A 13,065-nucleotide genomic window follows, 5' to 3' on the forward strand; every position below is an offset into this window, starting at 1 on the left:
ATCAGCTGATGTCCTCACTGACCCCAAGAACCCCAGATCTGGCTATGGCACACCAGCAATTTAGGTGCCAGAAAGGGTTTATGGGCCCTGGCACACACTATGTTTATGGTGAGATTCACGTGTAAGTTGCAAGGGTGCTACCCCTGCACACAGTTTCAGATCCTTCCTTTTGCATGTTCATCTGACAAGGGATTTAGCGGGAGTCACAGATTTATTGGAATCTGACAGGGTTGTGCCTTGAACGCTTCTGCTAGAGCCTTGAATTTGCTACCCCTTCAAGTTCACACTGGCAGAGCAGCTGGTAAACACATAGCTAGGGGAAATCTAATAGGTGTGGAACAACATATACATATTTAGGATTGATATGTCCTATAGTGGTGAAGCCATAAATAATGGCAATAAAAAACAGGGTGGGAGTACTCAGGTGAAACACAGAGAAACCTAGTGTAAACATATATATTTCCTGGTTAAAAGGCCACACACAAGCAGCCAGCCAGGTAACACTAATAATTATAAGGACTTTTATACTAATGCCAGAAGCTTAACATCCAAAATGGGAGAACTTGGATGCATAGCATTAAATAATCATTTTGAGATAATAACTATCTTAGAAACCTGGTGCAATTAGCTAGAAAGCTGAAAACAGATAAATAATTGGTGACTTTATCCATAAAAAGACTGGGTCAAACTACCCTCAAGCCAAGATGCAGAGACTAAATTTATTGACTTTATAAAATACTGCTTTCTGGAGCAATTAGTCCTGGCACTTACAAAAGGGAAGGCCACTCTTGACCTACTCTGAAGTAGTGAGAAGGAATTGATGCACACTGTAAGGGTTAATGAGCCGTTACTGAGCTGTGCTGAGCTGTGGCCAGAAGATTTCTTCATTTCTCTTGTTTATTTAGATTGTACACTCTTTTGGGCAGGGACCATTTTCTTGCACCTGTAATACAAATCATTAATAGGAAGAAACTGTTTTATCTTTCAGTGCCATTCACCATGCCTGGAATACTTCCAAAGAGTAAATCCCCCGGAGTTGATTTCTGTGGTGTAGATAATTATTACTACGTCGTCCGCTCGGACCTGGGCTGCTACATGAGGTCGACCAATTTCAATCAAGGAAAAGATCTGAATGTGTATAGCCTGCACCCCTCCTGCCGGGGTGGGGAGCATTATCTTGCCTACGAGGATGACCATTTCTACATCATCAAAGGAGGAGCTTATCGGCGTGTGACCAACATGAACACTGATGCAGGTGCTGTTGTGTACAATCTCCATCCCAACTGTCGTGGAGGGGACCATTACCTCTCAGCCTTTGGCCACTTCTATATCATCTACAACAGCAAGGGTGTCTACCGCAAGGTCACCAATATGAACACTGATGGTGATGCTGTTGAATATACTTTGCACCCTATGTGTAGGAATGGTCTCTATTATTGGGGCGTCAAGGACTACTACTACTTTGTAAAGCCCCATGATGAATGGGGGGTCCAGTATTACCGAAGCACCAACTTTAATAAGAACACAGATTCTGTGACTTACTCCTTCCACCCTGATGTTGTCAATTTTCTCCCAGGGGGACTAGCCATTACACATGGTTCAGCTTTTGGCACTTGGCAAGCCATCGAGACCATCTCCAATGATTCCAACACACCCATCACCTGGAACAACAACATCACCAGAAAGGTGGGATACACCAAGGAGAAGATGAGTAGTGTGGAGCACAACTGGAAAATAAGCATGTCAGCTTCATACCAGTCAGGAGGCCTCACTGAAGCAATTGCCAAGTACCAATTCTCTGTCGCTGCTGAATATGGTGGGAAGAGTGTCAACACAGAGCAGGAATCCTGGAGTGAAGCCACTGAAATGGAAGAGTCTGTCAACCTGACCCTGAAGCCCCAAGAACAGTTCTACCTATGGCAGTATCAACTTGGCCTGGGCAAGGAAAAAATCTTGTTCTGCCGTGACATGATGTTTAATGATGACCCCACGCCACCTACCCACGTTCCTCTGCCTCCTTCCAGTCAGTGATCTGAAATGAGGAGCCGTCCAGAATTCTTCCTCCATCATGCTATTGCTAACAGTGTGGGCTATTAAGGTAGAGCACCGTAGAGGTATATTTAGAGTGAATGCTTAATAGTAATCATACAAGTTTTGGGGTGCAGTGAGGTGTAGTGAAGCTCTCAGGGTTGGAAATGATGATTATTGAACATAAAGGTTAGTCACATGACCTACTATCATGATCAGAAAAGGGCCTGTCTGTCAACCAATTTCCAACAGGTGTGCATGTAGCATGGGAGGTTAATCATTTCCCAGTCCAGAACAGGAGGAGTTTTTAGTTGCCAACAACCAGCACAGCAGTTAGCGGGAAGTGAAAGACATACTAATGCTTCTTTTTCCCCTGAATGTTTTAAAGCTCAGAAGGAAAAAGGAGAGGGCCCTAACCCTTTTGTTTTTGTGTCTGCTTGTAAAAACAATACTTAGAAGTGCCTGTCTGTGAACAGGCGTGAGGTGTCACTCAAGTCTTTCACAGCAGGCTATGCAAATTTCTTTCCTTCCAGTTCTTACAGAGCAGGGAGAAATCTGCCTCTCACTATGAAAAGAAATCTATTTTATAAGCTGCCCCTCCCCATATCTCTCCATAGTTTGGGTAATGGGGTAGGGATCTCCTACTTCTAAGACCTCAACACAGCTGGAAAGAAGCTGACTCCTTCATTGTTTCATAGTTTCTAGGTACATCTAACCTCCTCTTAAAGACCCCCAGGGTTGGAGCCAGCACCACTTCTCTTGGTAGCTGGTTCCAGACCCTAGCCGCCCTGACCGTGAAGTAGCGCCTCCTGATATCTAGCCTAAATCTACCCTCTGCCAGCTTGTGACTGTTATTCCTGGTCACCCCTGGCAGTGCTTGGGGGAACAGGGACTTCCCCAGTGCCTGCTGATCCCCCCCGACTAGTTTGTAACTAGATCCCCCCTCAGCCTTCTCTTGTGGAGGTTGAACAGGTTCAGGCCTCGTAGCCTTTCCTCATAAGGCCTTCCCTGCTTCCCCCGATCATGCAAGTGGCATCCTCTGGAACCTCTCCATGTTGTCCACATTCCTCTTGAAGTGCGGTGCCCAGAACTGGACGCAGTACTCTAGCTGCAGCCTGACCAGTGCTGCATAGAGGGGGAGTGTCACCTCCTTGGACCTGCTTGAGATGCATCTGTGGATGCATGACAAGGTATGGTTGGCCTTCCTGACCATGTCCCCACACTGCCGGCCCATGTTTATGTTGGAGTCAATGACGACTCCAAGATCTTTTTCCACCTCTGTATTGACAAGAAGGGAGTTCCCCAGCGTGTAGGTATGGTGCCGGTTGTTCCTCCCCAGGTGCATCACTTTGCACTTGTCGGTGTTGAATCCCATACTATTCTCATCCACCCACCCCTGTAACATGTCTTTGTCTGATTGCAGCCTATTCCGCCTTTCTAGCATGCCCACGTCCCCCCACATCTTAGTGTCATCAGCAAATTTGAACAGGGTGCTTTTTAGCACCTCGTCCAAGTCACTGATGAAGATGTTTTACAGTGCGGGTCTGAGGACCGAGCCCTGGGGTACCCCACTGCCCACATCCCTCCAGGCTGAAAAGCACCCGTCCACCACCACTCTCTTGGTATGGTCCTCCAGTCAGTTGGCAACCCAATTGACTATGTGGGTGTCGACAGCACAGTCCCCCAGTTTCTTAATGAGAACAGGGTGAGAGACAGTGTCGAAGGCCTTACGGAAGTCCAGGAAGACTAGGTCCACTGCTACCCTTGCATCTAATGATTTAGTGATCTGATCATAGAAGTCCACTAGGTTGGTCTGACAGCACCTGCCACTAAGGAACCTGTGTTGGTTGCCCTTAAGCATGACCTCCCCTGCTGGCCCCTTGTGGATATGTGCGAGAATAATTTTCTCAAAAAGCTTGCCCAGGATCGAGGTAAGACTAACTGGCCTATAGTTTCCGGGTCCTCCTCCTTCCCCTTTTTGAAGATGGAAACCACATTGGCCCTCTTCCAGTCCTCTGGCACCACACCAGAGTACCATGAGTGGTCGTAAAGCTGTGCCACGGGTCCTGCAATGACCTCAGCCAATTCTTTCAGTACTCTAGGGTAGAGATCGTCTGGACCGGCTGACTTGAATACATCCAGTCCTTCCAGAAGTTCCCTGACTAGATCCTCCCTGACCCTTGGCCTAGGTGTGCCTCCCCTGGGGCCTGAGGGGGGCCCACTGGGGGGGGTGACTGTTCTGGTCCCTTCTTAGGAAAATGGAGGCAAATAAATTGTTAAATATGTTGGCTTTGTCGTCTGGTGTGAGGACCAAATTTCCTAATGTGTCCTGCAGGGGCCCCACATTACCCAGAACTTTCTTTTTACCCCCCTATGTATTTAAAGAAGGACTTCTTATTGTCCTTGATCTGGGAACCTAGTCCCAGTTCCATCTCTGCCTTGGAGCCTTCTTCATCCAGGATATTGTTCATAAGTAGGGAGAATCACATAGAGGTAAAGAACTGTTTTCATTTCTCAACCTAGCAGTTGTAACACAATGACTGGAACACTGTTTCCAGTTCTGGGGTTTGTATTTATAAGAGGGCTTGGTCATAAGTTCAAAGACAGGGTACAAAAGTGAGCTGGCAAACTTAGCCTTTTCACCTCTGGCTGAAGGAGTTCAGCTTACTCCTCTTGCTAGAGAGAAGGCTAAGAAAGGCCTCTTACCAGCCTGTCTTGCTGCACTCACAGACAATCTTTTCTTAAGTTTCAGACTTTTAAGTTTCAGAGTCCTTCTCCAAACACTGAAATCAAAGGAAATTTAAAAAAAAACCCAGCACTTTCCTACAAGTTAATGAAAGTAAGCAGTACCTGCCTCTGTGCTCTGAAAGCAAACCTTTTCCCCAGTTGCAAAGGTTTTCCACACTCACCCAAGCTCCCTCCTTCTGTCTTTCTTTCAGTTAGGGCCCTCTGAATACTCCCAGATTGCAATCTTCCCAGCAGCATGTTTGACAGAAAGTTCCCTACAAATCAGATTGAAAAGGATCACAATGGGCTTTTCACATTCCTCATCAGCACAGAGCATGATTCCTCAGACTAGTCATTGCTGGACACAGATTCTAAGAAACATGACCTATATTTTCCCCTGTGAAAGTATTTGAGATAATTTGGGGGGGGGAGGTGGACCTTTTTATGGTCTCAGTTTGGGGTGGGTGAAAAGAATGGTTTCAGCCGTGGGTGGGCAGCATAGGCAGACACAGATGGTGACGGTGAGATAAAAAGGATCCTAGCAAGTTTGTACTGGGAGGTGTTTGAGACAAAATCCAAACTGTGTAAAATTGTGGGGAACCGGAATCATCATGGCAAGAGTTTTACTTTTAAAAACAAAAAAAAATCAAATTTCCCTGTATTCCTGAACTGGGAAACAAAACAGGCATGCCAGGATAGTAGTGGTGGACGTCAGTCTTGGATTTGTAATCCTGGCTGTAAGGATGGCCTGCATATCTACACAAACGGAGTGATAGCTCCCCCTGCTAGCTGAAATGCAGCATTGCTACTCTTCAGGCAAACTATAAAGAAAACCTTTCCACAGTCATAAATGCAAGAGGCAAGAATGTCTTTGGGTGAGATCATTAATTGGACCAACTGCCTTGTTGGGATAGAGTTAGACAAGCTGTCAAGTGCAAGACATGTTTCATCTGATTGTGCATTTGAAAGCTTGCATAACTCTATCCCAATAGTATGGTTGGGCCAATAAAAGATATCACCCAACACAATTTTTACTTCTTGTTCAGTGCCTGGATCATCACAATTACATCATTCTAACCCTGCCAGATTAATAAAAGCATTTAGGCACCTAAGTCAGAATGAAAGGGAAGTCTTTGTGGATCTAGCTTGGGTTAAATCCAGGGTGGATTTTGGTGCTTCAGTTTCCCTTCCCTCACTTTCCCCCTTTGATCTCTGCTCCACTTAAAGTTTAAAACAAACTTCCCATAGGGAGAGTTGTATTTCTTTTCAGGCTGTGGGAATCAATTGACTTCTTAACTCATTATTATCTTCTTGTTTTCTGCTCTTCAGAGGTGTTAACAACCCTGGAACTCCAAGTACTCAACCTGTCCTTTCTTCTACAGGTATCCTGGTACTGGGTTTTTTGCATACCCCACAGGGTTTCCAGTAAAGGTGTGCCAGCACCTTAGGTACCCATACTATTTGCAATTTTTTTCAAGGAATTCAAACCCAGAACACATTAGAGATGGTGATGAGAGGGCAGGGCTGAAGGCAGGCCCAGCTCTCCAGTGGCTCTGCCTGAGTGGTCAGAGGCAGGCGGGAGTTGAAAAAGCAAGGCAAAGAAATAAGTTACTGCACTGACCCATTCCAAGGTCATTCACTGAGGCATATGACAAAGGCAACCAGTGTGGCAAGCCAGGCATGAGCAGACCCAGGGGGTTGGTTTCCCTGGGTCAAGGTGCAGCTGGTGGCTGAAGGGAGCCCTGCCCCAGCCCAGATTGGTAAGAATGGAAGAAAATAGAGGGTAGCTAAGGGCATGCTGATGGGATTGGGGCAGTGGGGAGGAGGAAGGGGCGGTTATAGCCCCTCCCCCATTGGCCCCATGGTTGGGGCTGAGGGACAAGAGGAAGTTTTGGGAGGGGTTCTGAGGGGAGAGGGCTGCTGGAGGTGGTGAGGATGGATGAAGGGGATCAAAGGTAGCAAAGGGATTTTAGAAGAAGGGGGGTTATGCAGTAGATGTGCCTGGAAGAATGAGTTGGCTTAAGGGGGTGAAGGAATGTGAGGGGTAGATGAGGCTTGGGGATAAGAGGTGTGGTGGGGGCCATGATGCTGAAATAGGGTCTGAGAAAGTTTGGGAGGAAGAGGGATTATAATCAAGGAGAGTCCAGGGAGTATGAGAGACTGCATTAGGAATTTTTTGGGGGGTGGGGCTCATTGGGGCATGAAGGGGACAGTGAGGGGTCAAGAGGGCTGGGACATGAGGGGGATGGGTCTTTGTGGGGTGCAGTGGGTTCATGGGAGCAAATGAGGGGGCAGAATAGGACTCCACTGTGGTGGTGGGGTCTGATGGGGCTTGTGGCACAAAAGGGTTGTGCTGAGCATGGGGTATATGTGAGATAAAAAAGGCAGAGTAGAGCCAGGAGCCATTGAGGGGGCACTTTATGGCCACAGTGGAGTGACGGTGGGACACATGTCTTAGGAAACTTTGAGTATTAGTCCCAGCAGAAGCATTAGAAGGCACCAGTCCAAATCCCCAGCCTTATCTGCAGCCAACACTCAATGCTTCTGAGAAAGGTGGGACCCCTTCCTCAGAAGCAACAGAAGTGGGGAAAGTTTCTTCCTGATCCCACGTGAAAAATCAACAGATCCCAGAAGTATGGGAAATACTAAGCACACTCCAGTCTGTTCTGCACCCTGGGGACAGCAGGTCTAACTCCGCACATCCCATCCTTCTGCTGGACCCAGAACTCCCCTTTCTCTATCCCTTCCATATATGTTATCTTTGGATTGAATGCAGTTTCCAGTTGGGGTGAGAAAAATTATTTGGTTTAGATCCAAGTGCAGGTCTAAGATTTTGAAAAAAAAGAGGAGCGCTGGTGATGTGATATTTTTCTCCAATTAGAAAGGAACTAGAAACTTTACTGATATGCTTCATTTATTTCTTCTGTGAGCAGATGAGTTATCCCTTGGCATTTCAGGTACTTGGGGTATTTTCAGATAGTGAAAAGGGACTATTTATAATTTATGTATTCAAGGAAGTATAAGGAACAATCTTAATAGTGGAGACTTTCTATCCCCACACAGGAAGTTCATGCTGAGAAGAAAACGACAACTCATTCTCATAGATGAGATAAGCAAAATTGTCCTGCCTTTGCCACTTGCCTGTCCACCATCATGGTGTCAATAAACTGAAGCATCTCCATTTTTAAACATCTTTATCATGATAGGACCTTTATGAATAGGTAGCAGTCATTGGTTCTATTTTATACATAGAGAAATAAGATGGAAAGGAAAAGACCAGAATTGCTAAGGAACTTAGGCTACAGCACACAAACAAGCTCCTAGGAATACATGTCAGTTATTTCACAAAAAAATGCCCTTAAGAGCATATCTAGATAATACTAACTGAAGGTAGTTGCTCCACTTTCATCAAACAGTAACACATTAGAAGAGCAGGTGACATGCTGTACCTTCACATTCAAGTTTACTTGGATGTAATGTGTTTTTGTCTCCATCCTTCGGGCATCTAAATATGTATAAAGCCACTGTGTGTCATTAAAGAAAGCCTTAAGTCAGGGCTGTGCAACTTCAGAGTGGCCAGGGGCCAACATCACAGGTCACAAACTCATATCGGGGCTCCCAGGACACTTGCCACATGTAGTGCCTTCCCTCCTGTCATGAGCAGCATAACTCCCCCATTACTACCACCCAATGGGTGACCCCCCCACCCTGACCAACTGCTGGCATGATCAGAACAAGCCTTCCCACTCCACACCTCTGCCACAGGAGTGCCCACTTGCTGCCACGAATGCATAGGTAATTCCTCTCTCCATACCATTCATGCACAAACAGTGTAAGTCTCTGCTGGGCCCTCTGCTTTTTTTTTTAATGTGTTCACCCTGGTTGGAAATATATTGATAGTGATTGTCATACTAGTGTGCCCAACCCTTCAAAATGTTTTTTCCACAGGAATTTAGCATGCCTGGAGGCCTGCTACACTTCTGTTACTACCCAAAAATGCCGGTGAACTTGTTGTCAGATACCCAAAATATCTCTTCCATGGGCTTCAAAATTCAGATACATTTCTTCATTTTCTTTGAAGTTACAGAGTGCTGTCTCCTATCAGTTATGGTATGTGATGTATAAATTGACATTTGCAATCCCCTGCGATAAGTTCTCAGCATGTGCTATAAGGCCTGCACAAAGGTGACTTTGTTTGATTAAAGACTACTGCTGTACTGATAGTCCATCAATACTGTCTCAATGATATTTACAAAGCCCTTCTGTAGGTCTAACAGAACCAGCTATTTTTTCTTTGTTGTTGCTTCTGTATTGACTCTGGCCCTACTGAGAGCCGCAAAGATGAACCTGTTGTTACATACTCGGTGTACTCCTTAAGCTGTTTTCTTCTGCCCATCATCTTGTCCTACATGGTCATAGTCTCCACCGTCCTCAAAATGCCTTCCACTGAGGAGCCAGGCAGAAAACTTTCTCCCCGTGCTTTTCACTCCCCATTGTTGTTTCCCTCTTCTATGGGACTGTTATATGTGTCGGAACCAAATGAAGGCCCCAAGGTCACGGTGGGTCGAGGGTGCCGGATTGGAACACGAACAGGTGGGATTAGCGGCGGCGGAGTCTGAGTGGCACGGAAGCGTATGGTTTCAAACAAAGGTGGATTTATTCAACTTACGCTTTGAGGCGTAGGCAGAGCTGCTTTCTTCAGTTACAGTTACAAACAATAAACACGGGGTTCACTAGCGAGCCCTTGCTTTCTACCCCTCGAGGGATAGGTGAGGCTGCCCACTAGCTAGTCCCAGGGCTGGTCAACAGCTCATCAAGGGAACAATGAACAAAACAAAACTGTAACGCTATGAACGTCGTGACACCAGTCCAGTTATGGACAACGAAGAAAGATGGTGGTAGCCAGTGCCGAAGTCAGAAGCCAAGATGTCAAGATGAAATTGAGATCGGGGTAAGTTGAGCGGAGCAGAATTGTAGTTGAGATCGAGAGCCAACAGGCCAGTAACCGTAGAATCAAACACTGAAAGATCAAAACCGATCAAATGGAAAGAACCAGTGAGCTGGTAAACCCTCTCCCTGGGGAGCAGTCCCTGCCATCACAGCCTCTGCTTCCAGGTATATGAGCGAGTTTCCCTCACGCACGTGAGACAGCCTCTGCTAGGAGCAGTCCTTGTACTCACACTAACCAAACTCCAAACTTACTCTCTAACAACCCACAACTCTCCACTACCAAAACGCCCCCAACTCTCCAACGCCCACACCTCCAATGCCCACCAAGATGGGGGTTCACAAGCCTTTTGTAGCAATCCCCAGGCAATCAGGTTGCCAGCTTGAAGGAATTCATGCTCTTAGAGAACAGAGCAGGCGTCAGATCAAGCTCTGTGTGGTAACTGAGCATGCGCAGGGCTAAAAAGTAGGTCACACGTGATTGACAGGTTGTTAGGTCACACAGGGGGCACATGCTGGGTGAGCCTTTGCACAGGGCTGATATGTGCATGTCATTTTCAGTGTTCTGTGTTGTCAGCATACATAATCACAAATTTTACCATGACAATATGGAATCCATATTAGTCCAGTCTTAGGATGGAAAAAGATTCCTCTCCACAGTTTAATCCCATTATTTACAGCTTTTGGAACAAGGAGATGATATCTTCTGTCAAAAGAAAGAAAAATAAGAAAGGAAGAGTTTTATTAGGCAATGTTTATGTGATGAGTTTCTTATCGCTGTGAAGATGTTGAATACTGTTATATTTAGCTTTGTCTTAAATACGCTGAAGTGTCTCTTCTTCCTCAGAATATAAAAGAAATGTTCAAAGTCAGTAGAGCAGGGGCAGGCAAAATATAGCCCACAGGCCAGATCCAGCCCACAAAGCACTTTCATCTGGCCCATGGAGCCCACCAAAAAATTACGCCCCACTCAGCCCTTTCACCCATGAGGGTGAGGTCAAGGTGCCCATGTGTACACCCTCTTCCAAACATACCTTATTGCTTTTCTCCCACCCTTGTGGGTGGAAGGCCCTGCATGGCTAATGGGCAGCTTCTGTACGGAGCTGCTGTTGCAGCACCCAGGGACCTGCTCCACTTCCCAAGGCTCTTGCTGGCTCCAGGCAGCAGGCAGTGAAGCAGTGGGGTAGGGCTGCAGCTGGGGGGGAGCCCAGAGTATGGGGATAGTAGCAGCATGGAGCCTGCCCCCAAGGGGTCAACAGCAGCATGCAGCTTGGGCAGGCAGGGAGTGGGTGTGAGGAAGGGTGGGGGGTATGGGAACCCCCTCCAACACACACACTCTTCCCATGATGCATAGTCCCAGCAGGAAGTGGCAGCAGCAGTGGCAGAAGCAGCAGTAGGGGACACCCCCCCACACCATATACACCCACCATGCACACACACTGCACACAGATACACATACATGACCCCACACCCCACTACACCCCCACATCTCCTGACACCTCCAACCCACCACACCCTCATACTATTCATACATCCCACCATACACCCCCCACACAGTACTAACAATTTATTTTGAGTTATTATGCAATCACTTCTATATATACTACACAAGCACAAATCATGACAAAAATATTGTTTGTAATAAAATGAAAATATGTTATATGTGTTTGACTTTTAGTGTATGATTTGTTTTTTTTCTAGTTCTAAGATAGTAACCCCTCCCCCAAAGGAGTATTTGGGGGGGGGCAAAGGGAGGGACTTGCAGTGGCAGAGGTCAGGGGTTAGGGATGAGACTTCCGGTCCCAAGATGGTGACAAGAGGTAGGTCAACTGTTAAGGGGTGGGGCTACCCATGCAGCCCTTGACACCTCACCAAAACTTGTTAAGTCACCCTCCACCCAAAATAATTGGCCGCCCCTGCAGTAGAGATAGTTCTCCTTTTCCTTACAGTAATGTAAAGAGTAGTATATTTATTTTTAATACTACCCTACCCCAAAAAGGGTCAGAGGGTGCATCTACATGAGATACTTACTGCACATTAGCTTAATAACACTGTGCAGTAGCATGTCACAGCAAAACCCATGCTTATAGCCTACTTTTTGGTGTTACTAACCTAATGCACAGTAAACGTCACTAAATAACCATGCATTGGCACTACTGTGCAGTAACTGTAGGTACTGCTCATTTACTTAGTACTTTATTAAGGAAGTAAACTAAATGTAATGTGCAGTATCTAGAGCACATTAATGAATGTGTAGATGCGCATAGGGTGGCTTACAATAGAGACAAGGTAAGTCATAAAAACAGATACAATATTGAAATAAAATAAAAAATGAGAAAACAATAGCCTAAAAATTATCCTCACCTACTAAAAGCCTGCCCAAATAAGGTATTATAACACTTCCAAAAGATGTCCACGTTTGGGTATGATGATTAGGTCTCAAGGGGGAGGGAGTTCCAAAGCCAGGAGTAACTATTGAAAGTGACCTCCAGAGTTTGTTCAGAGTGTACTTTAGGTGGAATACGCCACCAAACGTGCAAACAGCAACTCCATTAAAGTGGTACAAAAGGGCATTTAAGGTGCTTTAAAGTCCAATTTTGTGGTATGTACAAAGGCCCCAAAAGTCTAGGTTATGGTCACCTAAGGGGCCAATTTGATCAGAAGCTGGTCCCTGGGCAGCCATGAGGAGAATTTTTTAGGTAATGGCCTTTGCTTCCAGTATGGCAGAAGCTTCTTCCCTCCACTGTTCTTCACCCATTTTTTTCTAATGTCTATATTAATGACTCCTCTTCAAAAGGAGATGAGTCTAAGAAAGTTGCCCTTGAGCTGTGATGAAGCAAGTAATCTGCTGGCAGATCAAGAATAGTCAGGTTCAAACCTTGCCTGGCTGAGGCAGGGCTAGAATGCAGACTTCAGCTTTGTAGGCCTCTAGCCCTACACATACCCCTTTTCTCTTGCCATCTCTGAGTCCAGTCATCCTGGGTTTTGGCCAACTCCATTTTTCAGCATTGATGCCACCACAGGGGTCAAGTTCATAGGCCTCATCTACTAATGAGCATTCCCAATCTGTGTGACTATATTAAATAGTTGCATATATGTATGTGGGGCTATGCACCCAGGAATAAAATGCCAACCTTTGTGTAAGTAGCATTTTTGGCACTTAGGTGACATAGATAGATAGATAGACAGATAGATTGAATTTTTATATTTACAACCTGCCTTTTCCAACCAAGGTTCAGGGTGGCTTACAATAAGAATTAATAAGTCTAATATTAGTGGCTTGATGAAATGATTCTTAATCTGCTTTCTTAGGCTGCCACTTATTATTTAACTGCAACCTTATTGATTATTAATTGTACACCA

General features: G+C 45.8%; 1 protein-coding gene across 1 annotated transcript; it reads left to right on the forward strand.

The window, feature by feature from the left end:
- Positions 1-999: 999 nt before the first annotated feature.
- On the forward strand, positions 1,000-2,031 carry LOC149862626 (uncharacterized). Its single transcript, XM_090050781.1, has one exon. It carries the CDS (start codon positions 1,000-1,002, stop codon positions 2,029-2,031), a length of 1,032 nt encoding a protein of 343 aa, XP_089906907.1.
- Positions 2,032-13,065: the final 11,034 nt, after the last annotated feature.

The sequence above is a fragment of the Crocodylus siamensis genome, chromosome 6 (genome assembly GCF_052110815.1).
Source record: "Crocodylus siamensis isolate JL-2025a chromosome 6, ASM5211081v1, whole genome shotgun sequence".
Taxonomy (NCBI): domain Eukaryota; kingdom Metazoa; phylum Chordata; order Crocodylia; family Crocodylidae; genus Crocodylus; species Crocodylus siamensis.